Genomic DNA, 22,896 nt, shown 5'->3' with positions numbered 1-22,896 from the left:
TTACCAGTGTTACTCTTCAAACCCATCCTTCTTTTGTGTGTTTGCTTTACCTCTTTTTGCAATGCTCTTAACACCCTACTTTCCTATACATTAATGGAGTTATTTTCTTGTTTCCTATTTTTTTAGCTTGTACACCGCTCTGTTCTGCACATCTCTAGGCACTCCCTATGCTGTGAAATTCTGATCCCAGGATATAGTTGAGCACATGTGCCTCAGCCATTACTGCAAAACGGCACCAGGGACCTCACAAGATGCAGCATGTGATGTCACATCCTTGAGACACTTAACTGCACCAAAGACCCATCCCAGTGCCTTTGCATCTTCAGCTCCCTCTCCTGTGTGAGTTCCTGAGATGCCAGAATCTGTTCCTGAGTGTACCCTGAGGGCTTCAGCTCCTGCTCCTGTGTGAGTCCTGAGATGCCAGTGTCTGTTCCTTAGTGTACTCTGAGACGTGTCAGCTCCTGCTCCTGTGTAAATTCCTGAGATGCCAGCATCTGTTCCAAAGTGTACCCTGAGATGCTTCAGTTCCTGCTCCTGTGTAAATTCCTGAGATGCCAGCGTCTGTTCCACAGTGTACCCTGAGACACGTCAGCTCCTGCTCCTGTGTGAGCCCTGAGACATCTCATCTGTTCCTGAGTATACCTGAGATACTTCAGCTCCTACCTCTGTGTAAGTTCCTGAGATGCCAGTGTCTGTTCCTGAATGTACTCTGAGACATGTCAGTTCCTGCTCCTGTGTAAGTTCCTGAGACGCCAGCATCTGCTCCTGAGTGTACCCTGAGATGCTTTAGCTCCTGCTCCTATGTGAGTCCTGAGATGCCTGCATCTACCCTAGAATGACACAGCTCCAGCTCCTGGTTCAGTACATCTACTGGTCCAGAGGGTGTTCCCAAGACTTTACTACATCTGCTCCTGAGTGTGTTCCAGTGTTGTTACAGCATCTGTGCCTTGAGAGAGCTCCTGAGATATTATGGCATCTGGCCCTGGCACGCTATTACTCCTGTTGCCTGTGCTAGGCAGGTACTCATCAACCACAGCCGGGATTTTCCTGTGGACAAAGGGCTTACCCTAGGGACATGAAATGCTTATTGTGAAGGAGATTCTTGACTTCCAGCAGAAGGTTCAACTGGCACCAGAATAGTTTTACTCCCAACCACTCTTTCAGATGGAACTTGATGACCCGAAAGCAACACAAAGAGGGGCATTTTCGATATGATGTCTAAATATGATTTTGGATATTCACAAAATCAAATCCCACAGTCTTTGGTAACTGATGGAATATATATTAAACTAGAACCAAGACTATTACTGCTACACTGAAATGACTAACAGCAATACAAACACACATATATGAACGTATATGTCTTTTTTATAATATTTTTACTATTTTTTCTTGTTAAAGAGTGCCCTCAGCAAAAACCACTCTTTTTAGGCAATTGAATTTCTTTGCAAAGTGGCATAACACGTCTTTCATCGGGCATCTCTTTCTGTTTTGTGTGTGCTATTGACTATTTGAATAGTGCTACAACATAAAATAATAAATCAAAAATGTGAACTTATCTCTAAACGTTTTTTTCGGCATTCTCGCTTCACTCTCCACAGCCGCTGTCTCCGACTGACTGACTGGCTTCCCCTGTAAACACCCTGGCTGCTGCCATCTTGACTCCTCCCCCAAGTCTGTCCCCGTTTACCTTCTTCCTATGCCCTCTCATTCCAGAGCTCCTTTCTATTGAAACAGACTTACCTCCTGTATATTTATGCCACTGAGGTATTTAAATGTCTCTAACATACTCCCCTCTGCCGCCTTTCTTCCAGAGTATACATATTGAGCTCTTTAAGTCTGTCCCATTATGCTTTATGATGAAAACCACTGACCATTTTATTAGCTACTCTGGACTGACTCCAATTTGTTTATATCTTTTTGAAGGTGAGGTCTCCAGACTACCTTAAAAGCTCTTACTTGCATTTAAAAGACCTTAATACATTAATGCATTGTCACTTTAAAAGCTATTACTAATGGACATGAAGGATTTACCTGTTCTTCTACAAAGGTTTTGATCAGGGTTGTATCCTTTGCCATTTTACTTCTTATAAGGGCTTGTTCTTTTTCATATTCTTTTTCATATTCAGTCAATGAAATCGTTGGTGCTACTTCAGCAATTTTAGGTTCTTGAACAAATGCAGTTATTTCAGTTTGGTAAGTCGCCTCTAGATATTGCTTCATGTAAAGTTCATATTCAGCTAAGAATGCAAAAACAGGCATCAATTATAAATCAAATATGTTTGATTAAGTTCAAAGACACCACAAACTCAGTATTTAGGCTAATGTTTTATGACATCTTCACATGTGCTATTTACTATTATTTCATAACACATAATCAGTTCAACCAGCCACTGCTTTACTAACTGTAGAACAAAAGCTAATACATAAAATATGCCCTACCAGATCTAATACATGAATCATGAAAATAACAGAATTGAGATATCCAGGCTGGCATGTGCTCAGCTCCTAAGTTATTTTAGCACGTAAATGCCAATATTCTAATTACTGTCTCTTCTGTAAGTTAGCAACAAAATGCAATGGAACATAGTTTGAAGGTGGGCATACACATGGATGAAATCTGGACAGAGCATTGGGTGCATTACACAGTTACAAGTAGAACACTATAATTTAGGCATGTTTTTCAGCGATCTTGGTGTGAACATTTACACCAGCTCTGTGACCTATGGAAGAGCTTGTACCTACACACATATGTGCATATAAACCCGGTTACACTAGTATTCTATAACAAAAAGTAGGTGTCTACTTTCCTTTTTTTAGATTAGGCTCCAAATAGGTGTCCTCTAAGGGGTAAAATTTTCACAATGTTGCTGAAATTTAGGTGCCAGGATCGTGCCCAGTATTTCAGCATGCAACTTATAGAATACCAACTAAGGGCATTCACAGGCATAACTGCTGATTCATGTCAATTAGCACCAATTAAGGCCAATTATAGCCTACTATTGCTCGTCATTAAATTATGTTATGCATGCAACTGATCTTATTCTATAACTCGCGTGTGCAACTTTGTATGTTATTCACAAATTTGTGTATGCAGGTTTCTAGAATTAGAAGGTAGGTGTCTAAGTATAGGTGTCCCTTTATAGACTTGACTTCCATGTTGCCTATGCGTCTTTATAAAATGGGTTAAAAATAGGTGGCTGTTGACCTCCCAACCTTATTGATCTGTAGTAAAATTATGGTCCACATGTTTACTTTTACTTACTTTCTTCCATTAACTTGACAGATGCAGAAGTTTCTCCATATTTGTTACGGATAACAATGCTGTACTCCCCAGCATCATCTGCAAAGGTCATGGAGATTTCAAGCTTGCATTCTCCGGTCTCCCTGTTGTAGCTTATTTTATATCTTTTGGAGAGAAAGAAAAAGGATAAAGGTTAGATAATTGCATGCATTTACACAACTCAATCTGTTATTGTGTACAAATGTATGACAAAAAAGATTACAAAGCAAAAGGAAAACATATTTGTTTCAGCTCAAAATCCTCAGCTCTATGACATAAGCTAAACATTACGGGTCCTGTTTACTAAGCCGCGTTATAGGTACGTTAACCATTTTAACACGTGCTAACCATGTACTGTATGTGCGTTAACTGTGTACGTGTCTACAATATCCCTATAGGCGCCTACACAGTTAGTGTGCGCACTAATTGTAGGCGCATTAAAAATGCTAATGTGCCTTAGTAAACAGGGCCCTACACAAGATAAAATAATGAAACATAGGGGGTCATTTACTAAGGCACACTAGTGCTTTTAGCTCATGTTAAAAATCAGCTGGTGCTAAACACTGAAATGCCCGTCTCAGCGTTTAGCACCAGCTGATTTTTAGCGTGAGCTAAAAATGCTAGTGCACCTTAGTAAAAGACCCCCATAATTAAAAAAATACATCTACTGCAAAATATATTGGCTATGATTAAACATAATTATGTACAGAAAAGAATCATTTGTTTAAAAAAATCATTTTCCCCTTGTTTATCACACCTTTTAGCTTTGGACCTAATGCAATAAAGTTTCTTTAAGGACAGTACAAGACCCACTGTTCATATATTCCAAGTCATTCACTATATTAATTATTTTGGTTACTAGGGTACTCATTTTCAAAGCACATAGATGGCTCAAAATACCCCCTCAAAACGTCCAAATAGCAAATTTAGAAAGGCAGAAAAAAAATAACATCCAACTTTGCAGTTAGTTCAAATAGCAAGGGGGCATGTTGGGGGCAGGTAGGAGGCGTGTTTTGTGTGGGACTTGGGAGAGCCCAAAAAAAGGATGTCCAACAACGATAAACAGGAAGAAATGTCCAAGTCTTAGATTTAGGATGCCCTAAGTTAGACCTGTTGCAATCACATCCAGGGTTAAAAAAAAAAGCAGCAGCTGACCACTGCAGGGATTAAGGCATGACCCCTCCATAATTCCCCACTGGCTGAAACCATCCGTTTCCCTTGAAAATGAAACTGGAAAGGAAAACCAGGTTCTATGACAGCCTCAGGTATTATAGGCATTCAAAGGATAAACAGGAAACAATTGTGAGCAGGAGCCTTCTGGTTATTGTAGTAGACTATAAACCAAGAGACCCTGGTTCAAATCCCGCTTTAACTCAAAATTTTTTTTTAATTGTGAGCCCTCCTGAAAGAGAAATATACCTACTGTACCTAAATATATAAGCCACCTGCAAACCTGAAGGATATTGAAGTGGTGTACATTCAGGTACACTAGGTATTTTTCTGTTCCTGGAGATCTCACAATTACAAAATAAAAGATTTGAAGTGGGATTTGAACCAGCAACCTGTGGTTTAAAGTTCACTGCACTAATCACTAAGCTATCCTTCTGCTCTGCCTGGATGTCTATGTAGCCATTTTTCTCAAAATGATGCCAGACTGAAATCCTTACCCCTATTTTTTTGTTTTTGTTTTGCCATTCATAAGCTGGATGTTTCATTTTGGAAGAAGGCTATTAATTTTGGGCATCCTTTCAGTACAAACACATTCATCTCACAACCAGAAAATCTGGACACTTTTTCTGTTTGAAACTGGCTGCAAGATAGACTTTTTTTTGGACGTTATGAGCAGAACATTCCAATTCTCACTTAGATGACTTTTCAAAAATGCCCCTCTACGTGTGTTATATTTGTATAGTTAAGTGGAACATCACTAAACCTATACCTGAGATCATGTACATATTACAGTATTGCATCAGGAATAGGCAGACTAGATTGGCCATAAGTTCTTATCAGCCATTATATTATTTACATTATGGGTTCCCTTTACTAAAGTTTGATAAGTTTTTGTATTACATTAGGTGCAAAAACATGTCCAGCATTCCTCCTGCAGTTACCACACAGACAAGGTCCCTACCACATGTTTAATATAGTGCCATCTGTTGAGATGGTGTTATGTGTACCTATACACTAACTAAAATTTGACAGTTAGCAGGTGCTAATTACCATGTGCTAACTGCAATGTTAAGTCCACGCTCCATCGTCACCCATACCCCACCCAGTCACCGCCCTTGGCTGTTATTTGAATGGTAGCCATTAATGTGGCCATGCATCGATTTTTAGCAAACGCTAAAACCTGCACATTAGCATATAATAAGTTACACTATACAAAATTCTAATTAAATTGACAGATAAGAAGAATGGGTTAAAACATTTGTATTGAGCAAATAATTTTGGATAATTATATGAATTACAAATACAGTTTTCAGGATACTTCATGATTTTATTTTTGGTTGTTGGGGACTTGTTTTTTTTTTTTTTTGTTTGTTTGTTTGTTTGTATAAGAGAGGGTGGTAACAGTTTTTTTCTGCTTCAGACCTGATCAGAACAGGCTTCTAAGGCCTCTAAGGCTCCAATAGCCCATCATTTCCAACCACATGACAATTGTCCCCCATTTTTACAAGTCCACTGCCAGCTCTTTTCATCTAGCACAGAGATCACAGGCTACACATCTTCCCAGAATGTAGTCTGCATGCCCACTGAACACTAAGGATCACAGTTATGTGCTGACTGGAACTCTTTGCCTCAAAGTTACAATGAACACTGCCTATGCAGTCCCCCAGACAGTCTAAGGAGCAGAAGCTGGGCTTGGGAATTACACTTAGGACTCTCAGAAAGCAGTGATCTTTATCACTGAGCCATTGGGAATAGGATACTGCAGTTTGGAGACAGCACAAAGAAAATACATTCCAGTCGATATTCAGCAGACAGTCAGCATTTTTTTTAAGTATACAAAGTACCGCAAGAGGTTGTTGGCAACCATTTGAAAGGGCCTGCCGCAGAGGCAGGAGTGAGGGGGCTTTGCTCTTGCCCCCAACAACCCCATGGACATCAGAGACCAGGTAGGCACGGGGGGGGGGGGGGCCTACCTAGATCTCAGGGGGGTGCCTTATTTGGGGGGAGGGGAGGAGCTTTAGGTATCATAGGCTGAGGGAGGAGAGGCTGTTTGGGAGGCCAAGAAGTGGATCATAGGGGCTTTCAGGATCAACAATAGTTATGTAGGTCCCAGTTGATATTTAGTGCTGGGACTCCATAGCTAAGTGGGTTAATTTAGGACAGCTCAAAATCTGTCCTTAATTAACCTGCTTAGCTATGGGGTTGCCGGCACTGAATATTGCTGACACCCACATAACTCTGGACTCCTCCCTAACGTCACCCCTAGTACCACCCCTGACCTGCCCACTTTCTTTGGTGGCCGTCAGAGGTGATATTCAGTGTCACCTCTGATGGCCACTTTAGTGTCGCTGAATATCGGGGAGGGCAGGTGGTAATATGCGATTTAAAATGAGATAATCACTTTGAGTATCAGCCTGATAGATTTTATTCATACACGTTTATCAAAACTGTACAGAAAAATCACCTTTCACTTTGTAATGATTATAAAAAGGCATGTGTGAGAACACTGTTCATCATAATTTTCAGTACATACTGAGAACAGGGATTCCGAAACCTGTCCTAGGGAACCCACAGCCAAACAATGTATATGCATGAGATAAATTTGCATACAATAGGGTACACATGCAAATTTTGCTCAGGTGTATTCATTGTGGATATCCTAAAAGCTTGACTGACTGGGAGGTACCCAGGACATGTTTGTAAAGCAAATCAAAATGTTTATAATGTTCCTACAACAGAAAAGGTGCTCTGAACTAAGCATTTTTGGAATTACATAAGATATTTTATAAAGTAAATTTTTCTTCTGAAAGCAGGTTTTAGATTAGCAAAGTCCAAATGCAAATTAAGGGGACATTTTATCAAGCAACAATAAAAAGTCCTTACGTGGGTCATTCCCAAATGCTAAGGTCATTTTTAAAACTGGGGTAAAATGGCTGATTTTTCTATTTTCCCTATTAAAGGCCATGTGTTATTTTTCCCATTAGCACGTGATAACCAATTAGCGCAGAACACACCCACTCTCTTCCTCTAGACCTGCCCCAGCACTAAATTTTATTTATATACCTGAGCATGCCTCGCAGTAAGACATTATTTTTGCAGTAAGCATGCATCAGTGCTTAACGCAGCTTGGTAAAAGGGTCCCTAAAACTACAAACAGGATAGTAGAAGTAAAAAGAGCTTGGAAAACACCCAATACCTGTATCCACTGGTGAGAGGAACACCAGCCTTTTTCCAGTAAACGTGAGGCTTGGGGTTTCCACCAATCTGGCAGTCAAAAATAATCCTTGCGCCTTCAACTAACTTCTGTACAGTAGGTTCTCTAATGAAAAAAGGAGCAACTCCTTCTCCAATCTCCATTGGTTCAGGGACAGCAGTGGGCTCAACCACCTTTTCTGTGACTGCTTCAACAAATCTGAAAAAGAATTATCAAATAACTGAGTATATTGTACAGTAAAGTGCATATGACATGAAATAAGATGGGTGATAAAATGAGGAATTAAGTACAATCAAGCACACATACTAAGAGGTCCATGTAGAAGGAATGCAAAATTGTGCAAAGGCTGCTCGGCATGCTACAAAGGCTAATGGTGTGTGTCATTTACAATAGCATAAACTGTTTCCACTTTTAGCATGCAAAGTGTAACTAGTTTGCATAGTTCTAAACATGTAAAATTGTACTTACATTCATAGTTATTGAGTAACTACGATGCACAGCTATGCAAAGTGGCTCAACAACTATGACGGCATAGTAAAACTGCCTACAGAAGTAACTTCACAAATGCAATTTTGCAAAAGGTTTTTCTACACCTTAAGGAGGTTAAAGATTTTTTTTAAAGTTCTTAGCGTAACTTACACACACGGTTTTGCTATTGGACTCATTTGCATGGAAATCCCTGTAGCAAAATTATGCATGCAAAAACAAAATAGCAGAAGCAATATTTGCTGTTTAGGATATTGACAAAGGGGGAAAGTTGTCAATATGGGCAACCATTAAGACGTGTTATTTTACTGTTAGCTCCAGTTAATAGTAACTAGGTTTCAATGCATAAAATAGGATATGTACTAAAATTGCATGTTGGTGCTAAAATAACCCATCTTAATGGTAGCCCACACTGATAACTTTCCCTACGACTGTTAACTTTGCCAAAAAATCAAAACAAAACAACTTTAACAATAAGGTTTAAAGGTAAGTGATTTCTGTCACCAAAACCCTAAGGTAGTGCTAACAGCTTAGGGGTCCTTTTATGAAACTGTGGAAAGTGTTTTTGACACATGCAAAGGCCTCCTTTTACCGCAGCGGGTAAAAGGCAGGTTTCCCTTTTCTTAAAGCAAGCCAAACCACCACAAGGGTGGAGGTACACAAATTCCTACGAAAAGTAGAATCCCTTTTCTTAAAGAAATGGCCACGCAGCAAGTGAACCACTTGTCACGCACCCATTTCGGGGGGGGGGGGGGAGCACTTACCATCACCCACTGAGGTGGCAATAACGGCTCCCGCGGTAACTGGGCAGCACGTGGCATTGCCCGATTACCGCAAGGTACACACAAACACTACAAAGATTGAAATATTTTTGCAGCACCAGAAATGAGGTGCGCTGGGGGCGAGAACTACCACCAGGCTGTTGCGGTAGCCTGGCGGTACTTCCCTTTTTGGCGAGCAGTAAGCAAGCATTGGGCTTACCACCACTTCATAAAAGGACTCCTAAGTTTTTTAACTCTTGCCTTCATAAACTTTGTTAAACTGCACAGCTTGGTACTTTCCACTCTCTTGTTTTTCCACTCATTCTCCCAATCAATCTGTTGTCAGTTCTCTCGCTCATTTTCTCCAAGCCTCATTCTTTGGTCACTGAAAAGTTTCTTTTTCTAAACTATCATACTTTTCAGCTAGACATTTAAAAACATTACCGTTTTTCTTCTGTGATGACCTTCTCTGGAACAAGAGTCTCTTTGCTTTCAAATTCTTCAGACACTAAAGAAAATAAAAAATGTATATGAATGAGTTCCATCATACAATCTTTAATGTTATATTTTCCAGTTAAGAATACATCACATTTGTGCTCAAAAATGTGTGGCTCGAACTTTCAAATTAAAGATAAAGTAATACAGTAACAGTAGATGATGGCAAATAAAGACCTGCATAGTCCATCTAGTCTGCCTTACAAGATAAACTCCTAGCATATGATATGATACCACATGCACACTTGATCTTTAACTGTCCTTGCCATTTTTAGTATTTGAAGTACTTAAGGGTCAAAACTTAATAGCATCCCTATAACGAGATAAATATATTCTGTGATTTGTGAAAAAAAAGGCAATGGAATAATTCGCTTACCCTGGATGACTAAGTAACATGAAGTGCTGACAGTGCCGGCTTCATTACTAGCAGTGCAGGTGAATCGGCCACTATCTTCTGCAAAAGCTTCACGTATTACAAGTCGAGATATTTCTTTTTCAAAGGTAATTTGGAAGTCAATAGAACTTTCAATCCGATAGTTCTCTCTGTACCAGCTGACCTCTGGGGCTGGAAATCCACTGATCTGACACTCCAAAGTGACAGAGTCACCTTCAGTGGCAGTCACATTTTTCAGACCCTACATTAAATATAGATTTAAAAAATATACACTGAAAGAAAACCTTGGTGCTTATCAAATATATATGAAATAATTTTCAAAATAACATCTACTTCAATTCATTATGGGAGCTCAGCAAAAGAGGTCTTCAATGCATATCAGAAACAAGGTATTGTAAGTTTTCAGAACACAATGAGTCAAAGATAACTAAGGGACCCTTTTAAAATGCAGTAAATATTTGCACTTACCACACAGTAAAGGGGCATTTCTATAATCCAGGTACCCATATTTACTTACCCCTTGTGTGTGGAAATGTGTAGAATGCTAGCACTTATGCATGATAAATCTTCACTTACACGCAATCATGCCAGCATGGTGTCTGAGTGCTATTCTATATGGGCGTGCCTAACTTACATAAGGGGTCTTTTATGAAGCAGCAGAAGGCCCAACAAGGGCTTACCGCTTGTTAATCCAAAACTACCTCCGGTCCAATGTGGCCACCAGCGGAAGTTCTGGCTGGAGAACGCCATTGCTGGTGCTCTGGAGATTTTCTATTTGGTGTACCATGGTGCTAACCTGGTGGTAATTGGGCATTGCCGCTCACTGCCTGGTTACTTCCAGGTTACCACAGGAGCCCTTACCGCCACCTCAATGGAGAGTAAATTATGCACATAAATTATGAGCATAAATTTAGGAGCAAAACATTTATAGAATAATGCCCTGTATGTTTGTGTGTTACATAACAAAAAAGATAGGAACACACCGGCTGATATTCAAAACAATTTAACTGTCTGGAAATGGTTAATTCACTTCTTCGCAGCTATCCAGTCATTTTCAATGGCACCTAACCAGTATCTCTGCTGAAAATGACCGGATAGCACTGAATTCAAAAGCAGCTAACTAATAGGTGTTCCAGGGACTGAGTCATGTTAAGTGCCAATTATCAGCCCCTCACTCATAAGTAAACAGCTTAAATCAGGCTGCATAAATAGCAGTCCTATATTTGGCTTATGCGGTGAGAGACTGAATATTGACGTAACTGGCTATGTATTAGCCGACTCAAACCCCCCCCAGGTATTCAATGCGAAAGCCAGAACAAGGTCCTGCACTGAATATCCAAGAATAACACCAGTGGTGTCACCAAAGTGCTCACCACCGATGGCTGAATATCGTCTGGACAATATCCACTCCCCATCCACCTAAAAACTAATACCATCCACCTTTTTAAAATGATCTCATTCATTACTGCATTCTTGTCATACCCAGCTCCCTGATAGCAGTATGCAGGTCCCTGGAGCAGTTTTAGTGGGTACTGCAGTGCACTTCAGGCAGGCAGACCCAGGGCAGCCCAACCCCCCCCCCCCCCCCATCACCTGTTACACTTGTGGAGGAAAGAGCAAGCCCTCCAAAACCCACCCGAAACCCACTGTACCCACATCTAGGTGCCCCCCTTCATCTCTAAGGGCTATGGTAGTGGTGTATAGTTGTGGGGAGTGGGTTTTGGGGGCTCAGCACACAAAGTAAGGGAGCTATGCACCTGGGAGCTTTTTCTGAAGTCCACTGCAGTGCCCCCTAGGGTGACCGGTTGGTGTCCTGGCATGTCAGAGGGACCAGTGCACTACGAATGCTGGTTCCTCCATGACCAAATGGCTTGGATTTGGTCGTTTCTGAGATGGGCGTCCTCGGTTTCCATTATCGCTGAAAACCGGGGACGACCATCTCTAAGGACGACCATCTCTAAGGTCGACCTAAATGTTGAGATTTGGGCATCCCCAACCGTATTATCGAAACAAAAGATGGACGCCCATCTTGTTTTGATAATACGGGTTTCCTCGCCCCTTCGCAGGACGTCCTTCGAGGGCATCCTCAGGAAAACTTGGGCACTCCATTCGATTATGCCCCTTAGTGTCTTTGTGTAAGACTCTGATGAAACCTCATTTACAAAAAACTGTGTACAATTCTGGAGACCACACCTTCAAAAAGATATAAACAGGATGGAGTCGGTCCAGAAGGTAGCCACTACAATAGTCAGTGGTCTTTGTCATAAAACGTATGGGACAGACTTCAAGATCTTAATATGTATACTAGAAGAAAGGCAAGAGAGGGGAGATATGCTGGAAACATTTAAATACCTCCATGACATAAATGCGCAGGAGGTGAGTCTCTTTCCCTCATTTTCATATCCAAAATATTTTGCTTTCCAGGAGGACACATCTTTAGGCACCTTAGGACCCCAAAAGACAGATCACCAATTTGTGTTGCTAACTGCCTGGAATGGTACTTACTGAAACTAATGTTGGTGGAAATGCGGGAATCTCTGCAGGTTCAGGTACTCTTGCAGCTTCTGGCACCTAAGACAATTACAACAAATACTATTAAAAATACTGTGCTGTCATGGAAATACATGATGACGTGCAAGATCTGATTTTGAAAAACGTTCTCTGACACAGGTGTCTGCTGCACAGTTATGTTAGACGTGCCTTTAGACTTCATGCTTAGACTACAGCAATTTGCTTCTCACAGGTTTCCCACTAAGTCATCTTTCTCCCCTTCAATCTGTTCAAAATTCTGCTACCAGTGTCGTTACGCTCATATTAGCCTTCTCCTCAAGTCACTTCATTAGCTCCCTATCCATTTCTGCATACAAACTCCTCTTATTGACTTACAAATGCCTTCACTCTGCAGCTCCTCAATACCTCTCCACTCTTATCTCTCCCTAAACTCCTCCCCAGGAACTCTGTTCTTTGGGTAAATCTCTCTTATCTGTACCCTTCTCCTCCATTGCCAACTCCAGATTCCGTTCATTTTATTTTGCTGCACCATACGCCTGGAATACGCTTCCTGAATTAGAACGTCAAGCTCCAGCTCTGGCCATCTTCAAATCTAGGCTAAAAGACCACCTTTTTGAGGCTGCTTTTAACTCCTTATTCAATTGTTCAGTACCCATGTCTGTTTTATCATTCCCACCTTAAGTAATTCCCTTAGCCCTTATTTGTCCCGTTTGTCTGTCTTGATTAGATTGTAAGCTCTGTCGAGCAGGGACTGCCTCTTACGTGTTTAGTGTACAGCACTGCATACATCTAGTAGTGCTATAGAAATGATAAGTAGTAGTAGAAAACAAACTTTCAAGTAGATGACGGCAGAAAAAGACCTGCACGGTCCATCCAGAGTCTTACTTTGAGGCAGGCTTGAGGGGTGCAGTGCCCCACCAAATGTTGTGGTCCCCCTCTCTCTCCCCATCCCCCAATATCAGTGGCCCCAACATTCAGACTGTGGGAGATAGCTAGGCTGTCTCACACAGTCAGCGCTACACCCAGATATTTAATGCCGGTTCGTTTCCGGTGATCGGCATTGAATATCCAGTTTAACTTTGGACGGTCCAATTTTAACCAGTCACGCTGATATTCAGCGCTGGTCGCTTAAAGTGTGATTGACCAAAGTTATTCTAGCTATTGTGGGGCCAAATATGACTGACAAGCTTGGTTGGTTGGGTTTTAAAAATTGGGGGATAGCCGGTTATATAACTGGCTATCTTTAAGCAATTATATGGCGATATTCTGCATTGGATAGCCGCTTAAATGCAGTTTTAGTGGCCTTTTTGTTTTAAATATCAGGTGGAGTATGACTGCCTTACCCTTTGCATCCCCAAAATAAGCAGGCAAACTACATTGATGGGTTGTAGAAAGAGAAAAATTAATTTAAAAAAATGTTACACAGTCATATGCTATACTAAATTAATCAATAAAATAGAAATATGCATGACTAACCTCTCTTTTGACTTCTTTCGTTATCCGAAAATGCTCTTCGTGAACCACAGGCTCTGAAATCCTTACATCTATGTCTTTTTTCACTTCATAACCAATGCGAGTCTTGTAGGAATCTGCTGGCTCTCCCACAGGAAAAGGCCGAGGAACCTCCTTTTCTATCACCTTAGGCTCAGCAGGTCTTAAAAGAGGAGCTTTCACTGATTTGGTGATCTTTTGAACAGATGTTGTTGTCAACTCTTTTTCCAGAGTAGCCATAGCAGTACCTGCTATTGAAACCTAAGCAACCCAAGAGAGAGTTATAGTTTTGTTACTCAATTTTGCTGGTCTAAAGATGCACTTTTCCCCCCAGCAAACTGATTTTAAATGTGTATTATGTGAACATAGATCTGACTTCCACTTTCAAATTATTGATGACACTGAAAGCATTAACCACAGTAATAAGGTAGCATCTAAAAAAAACATTTTTGAAAATAGTGTACCTTTTCAACCTTATATGGATTTATATTTCAAATATACCCTATTATATTTTGTGCCTGTTTGTAATGAAACTGTAAAAACAATTGAATGCTATATTGCCATGTCATTCAAGGGAATACAAGATTTTCATTCATTCCTGCAGGTAAATATTGCAGTTTAGAAGAAATATCTATAAATAGATTTTGATGATCACTGAAATTCCTTAGCAGACTTTGAAATGGCAACTATTAGTTAACAATAACAAAGTAAAATATATCAAAATAAAATATAACCATATCAGTTAATATACATAAGATCCATATAACATAGGAAAAGGTGAAATATTTTCAAATGTATTTTGAGATATTTTTTTGATATGACAGCTCTGACACACACTGTATCTGTGAGAAACACACTCTCTCTTTCTTTCTCTCTCTCACACACTCACTGTGTCTCACATACGCACTCACACACACTCTCATTCTCACACACACACTCTCTCTCACAGACACACTCGCACCCAGTCTCACTCTCTCTCTGTCACACACACACACTCGCACATTCACTCTCTCTCTCACACAGTCACTCTCACACACACTCTCTTAAACATACACACTCCGAAGAAAACCTTGCTAGCGCCCGTTTCATTTGTGTCAGAAACAGGTCTTTTTTACTAGTGTTCTATATTTCAGTTAACCATGTTCCATGTATCCAAAGACAATCCACCTGATATTCAACGCTATTTAACCAGCCAACGCTTTTACAGTGGCTGACTTTGCGCCACACTAATGCTACTATTTAGCGGAAGATAGCCGGTTATCTCTACTGAATATTCACAGTTAGCACATAGGATTAGATTCTATACATGGTGCCCTGAAAAACTGGAGCTGAAAATATTTCCACCTAGGCATATTCTGTAAACTGCACCTACATTTAGGCATGGTTTATAGAATATGTCTAGCCTCCATTTATGTCAAATAAAGCTTTGTGTAAATACCAGAACCTAAGTTAGGCACAGAGCAGGTGTATTCTATAACCCTGTGCATAGATTTTCGGAATGCCCCCTTTTTGGCAGAATGCAATAGAATTTAGGTGCACCACTTTACAGAACACTCCTAGCAAGTTGTGTACCTAAATTCTAATTAATGCCAAATATTGTCAATAATTGCTTGTTAAGTGGCAATTATTGGCGCTGATTGGCTTGTTAAGTATATGACCGGATTTGAGCTCGCAATTTCAGTCACGCTATATAGAATCTGGGGGATAGCAGCTAACTGGCTATATTGCACCAGTATATAGCCAGTTAGCACTGATATTCAGCACTGGGTTAAGCAGTTAAATAGGACTGTGTAAACAGCAGTCCTACCTTTAACTGCTAGGAACTTAGGGGGTCTTTTACAAAGTGGCGGTAAGCCCAACGTAGGCTTACTCTCGCTAATGTGGAACTACCGCTGGTCCAATGCAGCCGCCAGCGGTAGTTCCATGTCAAATGCGTGCCATTTCCAGTGCTCCATAACTACTTTTCTGTAGTGCAGTGCTAACCCGATGGTAATCTGGCATTCCCGTGTGCTGCCTGGTTACTGCTGGGTTACCGTGGGAGCCCATATCGCCACCTCAGTGGATGATGGTAACTGCTCCCCATCGCATGGCCACGCGGTAAGGGTTATCTTACCGCATGGCCATTTTTTTTTGGGGGGGGGGGGGGCATTTTACCGGCTCCAGTAAAAAGGGCCCTGGTGCACAGGAAAAACAGCCCCCACCGCTACCGCAGGGTCCTTTTACCCACAACCAGTGGTGTGCTGGAGCCGGCTCTGTCCAGCTCGCAACAGCCGCTTGTTAAATTTTGACAGCTCTTGTGAGCTGGTTGTTGTTGGGGGCGAGCCGGCTCCATTAGGGGAGTTAATCATGGCAGGAGGGCGCCATCACAGGCCATGCTTATCTCCCCTGCCGCTCCGAAGCATGTCCAACAATGTCCTTCGCCCCACCCTCCCCTCCCGCTCCCATCCGTCTTTTTTTAATTACCTCCATCGAAGCGCACGCGATTTAAAGCCCTGCTGCATGCTGGCCGTCTCTCCAGGCTTCCCCTGCTTGCTTTGGTGATGTTTGCGCCCTTAGTCCTGCCTTCTGACGTCATTCTGATGTCATTTCCTTTTTCCGCGAAGGCGGGACTAAGGGCGCGAACATCACCGAAGCAAGCAGGGGAAGCCTGGAGAGACGGCCAGCAAGCAGCAGGGCTTTAAATAGCGTGCGCTTCGACTGAGGTAATTAAAAAAGACAGATGGGAGCGGGAGGGGAGGGTGGGGGTGAAGGACATCGTTCGTTGGACATGTTTCGGAGCGGGAGGGAAGGGCAGGAGAGGGAGGAGAATCACTGGGTATGGATGGGGAGAGGGGGGCAGGGGAGAGATTTGCTGGGCATGGATGGGTAGAGGGGGCAGGGGAGAGACTTGCTGGGCGAGGATGGGTAGAGGGGGCATGGGAGAGATTTGCTGGGCATGGATGGGTAGAGGGGGGCATGGGAGAGATTTGCTGGGCATGGATGGGGAGAGGGGGGCAGGGGAGAGACTTGCTGGGCATGGATGGGGAGAGGGGGGGCAGGGGAGAGACTTGCAAGGCATGGATGGGTAGAGGGGGGCAGGGGAGAGACTTGCTGGGCATGGTTGTGTAGAGGGGGGCAGGGGAGAGAGGAGAGTTTCAGGACATGGATGGAGGAGAGAGCAAGAGAAATTCTGGACATGGATGGAGGGGAGGGAAGGGAGAGAGAAGAAATGCTGGACATGGAGGGAAGATAGAGGAAGGAGATTAGATGAGGGAAAAGGAATTGAGGAGAGAAACTGCACATGGATGGAGAAAATATATGAGGGAAAAGGAATTGAGGAGAGAAACTGCACATGGATGGAGAAAATAGGAAGAAGCTAGATCCACTGGACAGTCAAGTCTGCGGAGGACCAGAAATGAAGAAGAAAGGAGGAAAGAAAAGAAATAAATGGAAAGGAAGCCCTGGAAACAGAGTCAAGGGAACAGATAGAGAGCAGCAGAATCAGATACTGGACCAGCATGATCAGAGAAACAAAGTCACCAGAAAACAAAGGTAGAAAAAAATAATTTTATTTTCATTATAGTGTTTGGAATATGTCCACTTGGAGAATCAGGTGCTGAACGTTAAAAGTTTATATTTATTTACTTATTTATGGCATTTTATACCATATTAAACATGAATTAGATTGTAATCTGGGATCATTTAATTTTTTTTTTCCTGGAGAGAGTAATGCATTGCCTCCTCCCCCCGGCTATAGCCATCTCTGCAATTTTGGGGGGGGGGGGGGGGCCGAGGTGGACGGGGGGGGGGGGGGTGCTGAGGTGGACGGGGGGGGGGGGGGGCGCAGAGGTGAACCGGGGAGAGAGCCTGTTGTTAAAAATTTACCAGCACACCATTGCCCACAACTTATAAAAAGGACACCTTAAATGGTTAGCGCTGAATATTAGCTTAACCAGTTAAGTTCCACCAGCCAAAAATGAAAATGAATATTCAATGCCAGTCACCGGAAACGGCCTGGCATTGAATATCCGGGGAGCAGCGCTGACCGTGGCACTTATATAGGCTGCCTCTCACCAGTTGAATATCGGGCCCAATATGCTTAAAAACCTATCCGCCCGATATTCCAAACAATTTAACTGGGAATGAGAGGCTACTGCCCAGTTAAGTCACTTCTAACCACCTAAGTGGTGCTATTCAGCAGCACTTACCCAAGCAGTGCTGCTGAATATCACCACAGACCACCCCTGCATTGTCTGGGACCTGGGCCGGTTGAAACCGGTAAGCGCGGTAAGCATGGCAAGGCAGTGCCAACCTATTTTGGAGCATAGAGTATGCTCGTAATTTAGGACCATAAATTATGCTCATAAATTCAGGAGCATAAATTTTAGGAGCGTAAATTTATGAGAATAACCTTTATAGAATAAGGCCTTTTATGTGTGCCTTATCACCCAGATTCTATATAGGTTGCCCAAAGTTAGGTGCCCAAATTTGTGCATGGAGCCCAGATGCACATGTAAACTAATTAGTCAATTGGGTGTTAACAACCATTTATTGAAGTTATGATGTCAGCTGTCACTCCGAGTGTGGCGCAAAGTCAGCCACTGTAAAAGCACCATGGCTTTTATTTTCAGTTTTTATTAGCTGTGGTCCATGTGTGTGGATCTATTTTGCTTGGAGGTAAAATATGGTCTTTCATTATTTAAATTACTATAATCTGGCTTGGATACTGTGGGTTTAACAGAGGGATAAAGCCTGCAAACTCTGACAATCCCTAGTAGCCTTCACTGGTTCATGTTCACACATTTCATTTTCAGTCAAAACCAGGCAATCAGTTTCGACTGCAGTTTTGGCTTTGACCAAAAGCTTTAAGACAGTTTCCATTGGCCTGTACACTTACACACATATGTGTGCACATACCTGAATAAATACTAGCAGGACATCTAAGCACTATTCTGCAAATACTTGCTTAATTTACAAAGTGTGTATTTGTAAGGGGCAGAGAATGGCAAAGACATAGGCAGGGCTTCCACTGAGATGGGTTACTTACAGCATACTGTAAGTTATGTGTGTCCCTGCCACATTTAGGTTTAAGGTTTAAAGTTATTTGATATACCGGTATTCCTAATATATAACATAGCAGTTCACAAACTAAAATCGATCAGAAAGGAACTTCAATAATATGCAGGAAAGAGGAGATAGGAATAGCAGAATTCATTACAAAAAATTAGTACTTAAAACAAAAGTGAAAAACCAAATTACTTTCCAATCAATCAGAATAAAATTAGGTTTCCAAATGTTCATTGCTCCCAAAGCCTCTTCAATAGCAGTCCTAAATAAATGGGTCTTAAGGGCAGCTTTAAATTTAGGAAAAGAGAGTTCAAGACGAATAATTGATGGACGTGCATCTATAACGTGCTCGCGCTTATGCCAGTTCCATGGCTGGTGTAACTGTAGGCATCTGTTAGGTGCACCGAATCCAGAAGGGTGCTCAAGCTCCGTTATAGAACAGGTTCCTATCACACAGCCTTGGAGTGCCTACATGGAGATGCCCACTTATAGAATTGCCTCTTTAGTGCTCTAACAAAAATTGATTTGACATTGCTATAAACCTCGCCTCCTTATAAATGAATGAAAAAGATGTGGCATACTTTAAAAGGTGTATAGTATTAACATTTTTTTAATATAATGGGGTCAATATTCAAAGCAATTTAACAGAGCAGGAGAAACTCCTGGCTGGTTAAATCACTTGTGCGAGGCTACCCACTGATATCCAGCATCTCTTAACCAGTTAATGGTGCTGAGTATCAGCACTAACCACCAAACATGAAGCTGGCTATTTTGTGGGTGGTCCGGGGGCAGAGTTGGCACTTATGCAGCTAAATGCTAATATTCAGCACTTAACTGCCTTAAGTTAACTGGACAAATCAGACCACATAAAACACAGTCCTATCTTTGTCCAGTTGAACATCACACTTGACTGGATAAGGAATGGTCAGCTACACACATCCTGATATTCAATGCCGATGCCCAGTCATGGCCCAGCATTGAATATCTGGCCAAAAGAACACTCACCGCCACTGGCTGAATAATTACCCCAATATATTGAACATGCTCCAAAAGCTTTTTATTGAGAGGGTTTTATATCTATATCTCTCTATATATACATATCTATCTATCTATCTATGCTTGGCTGACATACCCTTCTTACCTCATAGGTATGGTCTGTCTTAGGCACTGTAATTTTTGAAACTGCAAAATGAGGAACTGCTGGATGGGGCAGTTTTGGCTCCACATATACTGAAGGCTCTGTCGGAGGTTCTGGTGTTCTTCTAATCTGTATTAACCAATAAAATCCCATTAAGTATATGAAGCTATTAACGATACTGGAAAGAAAATCTTTATTGTATAAGATGAAAAAAACTGGAGCACAGTTAAATCTAACCTGTGTGATGTGTGTTGTTACACGATCAGTAGAAAGAATTTGTGGTTCAGGAGGAACATATACTGGCTTGGGGACAACTGGCTTAGGCACAGCCTGGCGCTCAGGAGATATCTCAACAGTTCTTGCAGCTAAAGCCCGCTCTTTTTGCTCATACTCCAATCTTGTTTCTTCAACAAAAGTTTCTTCAGCACGCCCTGGTACTCTGGTACGTGCCAAATCAACAGCAGCAACAACTGTGGCTACAGCTCCTGCTTTTTTGCCAGACTCAATCTAGAGAAAGCATTTATAGAGGTCATATAAACAACACCCATAGTAACAACACAAAAGCAAAGAAACCTCATACGGGGTTATGAATTCAACATTCACATATCACACTCACATAACTAATATGTATGCCATGCAGTCTGACTGCAGATCTGTCCACAAGTTAGTGATAACCACTAATAATCATGGAAGTAACTAGGATATCATTAGTTTCTAAGGTATTTTTTAATGCAACAGTGTTCATTTTTTTTTATTATCACTGCTGTGTTCCTGAAGAACAGCTATGTTTTATTCTTTAAAAAGTTGTATTCCTGCAATTAAGCATTTGACATCTTGATACTGAATGAAGACTTGCTTAGTCTCCTCTTTTCTTTTTCTTTCTTTCTTTCTCTTTCTTTCTTTCTTTCCTTTCCTTTCCTTTATAGAAGCTGCTGACTGATTCTATTTTAGAAAAGCATCAAATTGGAGTTGTATTTTGAATTTATCTGTGACCACTGTTGAATGAACAAATTTTATTACAATAGAAAATAAGGCATGGTAGGTACATATACACAAAATTATATAATGGAGGCAATTTGATAAATTGGTGCCTCCATTTAGGTGCACTAATACCACACGCTGGTCACCAATTCTACAACATCATCTGTGTACCGAAATGACAATTGAATTATACCATAATCGGCATGGATGTATCTAAGTGTGGGTGCAACCATTTATGCCATGTCAATGGCAGGTGTAAATGGGCACATCTACATTTGCCAAGTGACGCAGGTAACTGATAATATACTATAATTTATGTGCATCTATTGAAGTCACACTCATGTCCTGCCCATTTATATTCTCCCCTAAAGTTACACATCATAGCGCTTAGGTGCTGCCTTATAGAATACATTCTAGTATATATATGCACAAATAGCTACCAATTAATGCACCTAAGGTGCATGTAAGTGGCACATACATCTAGGCACTAATTTGTAGAATTACCTCCTATATATATAATTTTATACATATATGTAATGCAGAAACAGAAATTTCTGTGTACATATATACTATGTGAAGACAAACACATTAGAGGCATTATCTAGAAGTACGCATGCTACACATGTTATACCTATATATGTATATACACATACAGATATCATATATATACAGTCACACATAGACTGTATATATATGTAAACATACAAATTCATATGTTAAACATTCCCTGCCCTCCTATATATAATTTTATTTCACTAGCCTGTAAAAACTGTATTATTTCTTGAAGTGTATTTCTCTAATTTGGCCAGCAGGTGCTGCATGTTTATGTTTAAAGCTGTTACAAAGAACTGACTGCTCCTTCTTTAGTTAACACAGATAAGATGTAACCTGCAGTGATGTGGAAACATTTAAACCTTGTTGTTTTGGGCTCTGATTGGCCCAAGAGCTCAAAATTCAGCTAGGATGTACTGGCCTTTTCTCCAGTCTTAGCCAGGGAGAAGAGAGAGAAATATCTCTTTGCTGAGGCCCTGTGAACAGTTATATATGATAACCTGTGAGCAGCTATATGTCCTGAACACCCCATGTACTATTTAGATAGTAAACAAATGTTTAGATAGTTTTATAATTGATCTATATTCAGTTACTTGTTACTGTTTGCTGATTGCACCTTTTCTGTTCATTGTTCTAATTTTTCATGACTAAGAATCCTGGTGGTTTGTGTGTTGGGTCTCTGTGGGACCACTGGGAGTGTGGCCCCAATAACCTATAAATAACTGGGGAACTCTTAGAGAGTGGGAGACTCGCCCAGAGGCGGTTGGGACCCAGTCGGTGGGGTGCTAGTGTAGAGCATAAGTGGCAGGTGTCAGGCTGACCTGAGCTGTACTGGGGATATATCCCCAATGTGTCTTTCCACAGAAATCATGTCTAAATTGAAAGTGCGGATATTAAACCTGCTCGAGTGAATGTGTAAAGACATATACACATGTGTAAATTGTGACTCTGCCCAAACCCCACCCCTGAGCATGCCTCTGCACAAGTATGCACCCCATTCCTCTGTGCATTCTTTTAACTGTGACTTGATTTATAGGAGTCCAATTATGTGCAAAAATGGTTTATAAAATTACCCTCTACATGTATCACATATGAAACTCTGGTTATTATGGGATACACACATCTAGTCTGAAACATTTCTGCACATTAATCTCTGCTTTGGTGACTCACTTCATAAAGGCAGTTAATAAATATCAATAAATAAAAATAAATGGCTTATAAAATTACCCACCTATGAAACTATGGGGGTCTTTTATTAAGTGATGATAAGCCCAATGCAGTCTTACTGCTCGCTAAACAGGTAGTTCCCATCCCTTGCACGCGCCATTTCTGGTACTACAAAAATATTTTTAATTTTGTAGCACCAGTGCTTAC

The 22,896-nt window shown here is 41.2% G+C and overlaps 1 protein-coding gene across 1 annotated transcript in view; it reads right to left on the bottom strand.

Annotated features, from left to right (window-relative positions):
* Nucleotides 1-22,896, bottom strand: part of TTN (titin) — a 470,266-nt gene that overhangs the window by 411,354 nt on the left and 36,016 nt on the right. The window contains exons 10-18 of the mRNA XM_030210848.1: nucleotides 20,227-20,496; nucleotides 19,993-20,118; nucleotides 13,791-14,066; nucleotides 12,309-12,374; nucleotides 9,786-10,044; nucleotides 9,359-9,422; nucleotides 7,650-7,865; nucleotides 3,266-3,408; nucleotides 2,035-2,240 (exon numbers count right to left, since the gene is read on the bottom strand). Of these exons, the coding sequence (XP_030066708.1) occupies nucleotides 2,035-2,240; nucleotides 3,266-3,408; nucleotides 7,650-7,865; nucleotides 9,359-9,422; nucleotides 9,786-10,044; nucleotides 12,309-12,374; nucleotides 13,791-14,066; nucleotides 19,993-20,118; nucleotides 20,227-20,496 (1,626 nt within the window). The remainder of the gene's footprint in view (nucleotides 1-2,034; nucleotides 2,241-3,265; nucleotides 3,409-7,649; nucleotides 7,866-9,358; nucleotides 9,423-9,785; nucleotides 10,045-12,308; nucleotides 12,375-13,790; nucleotides 14,067-19,992; nucleotides 20,119-20,226; nucleotides 20,497-22,896) is intronic.

This window comes from Microcaecilia unicolor, chromosome 7, assembly GCF_901765095.1.
Source record: "Microcaecilia unicolor chromosome 7, aMicUni1.1, whole genome shotgun sequence".
NCBI lineage: Eukaryota > Metazoa > Chordata > Amphibia > Gymnophiona > Siphonopidae > Microcaecilia > Microcaecilia unicolor.
Note: the sequence above shows the minus strand (reverse complement) of the source record. Positions and strands in the feature narration are given on the sequence as shown.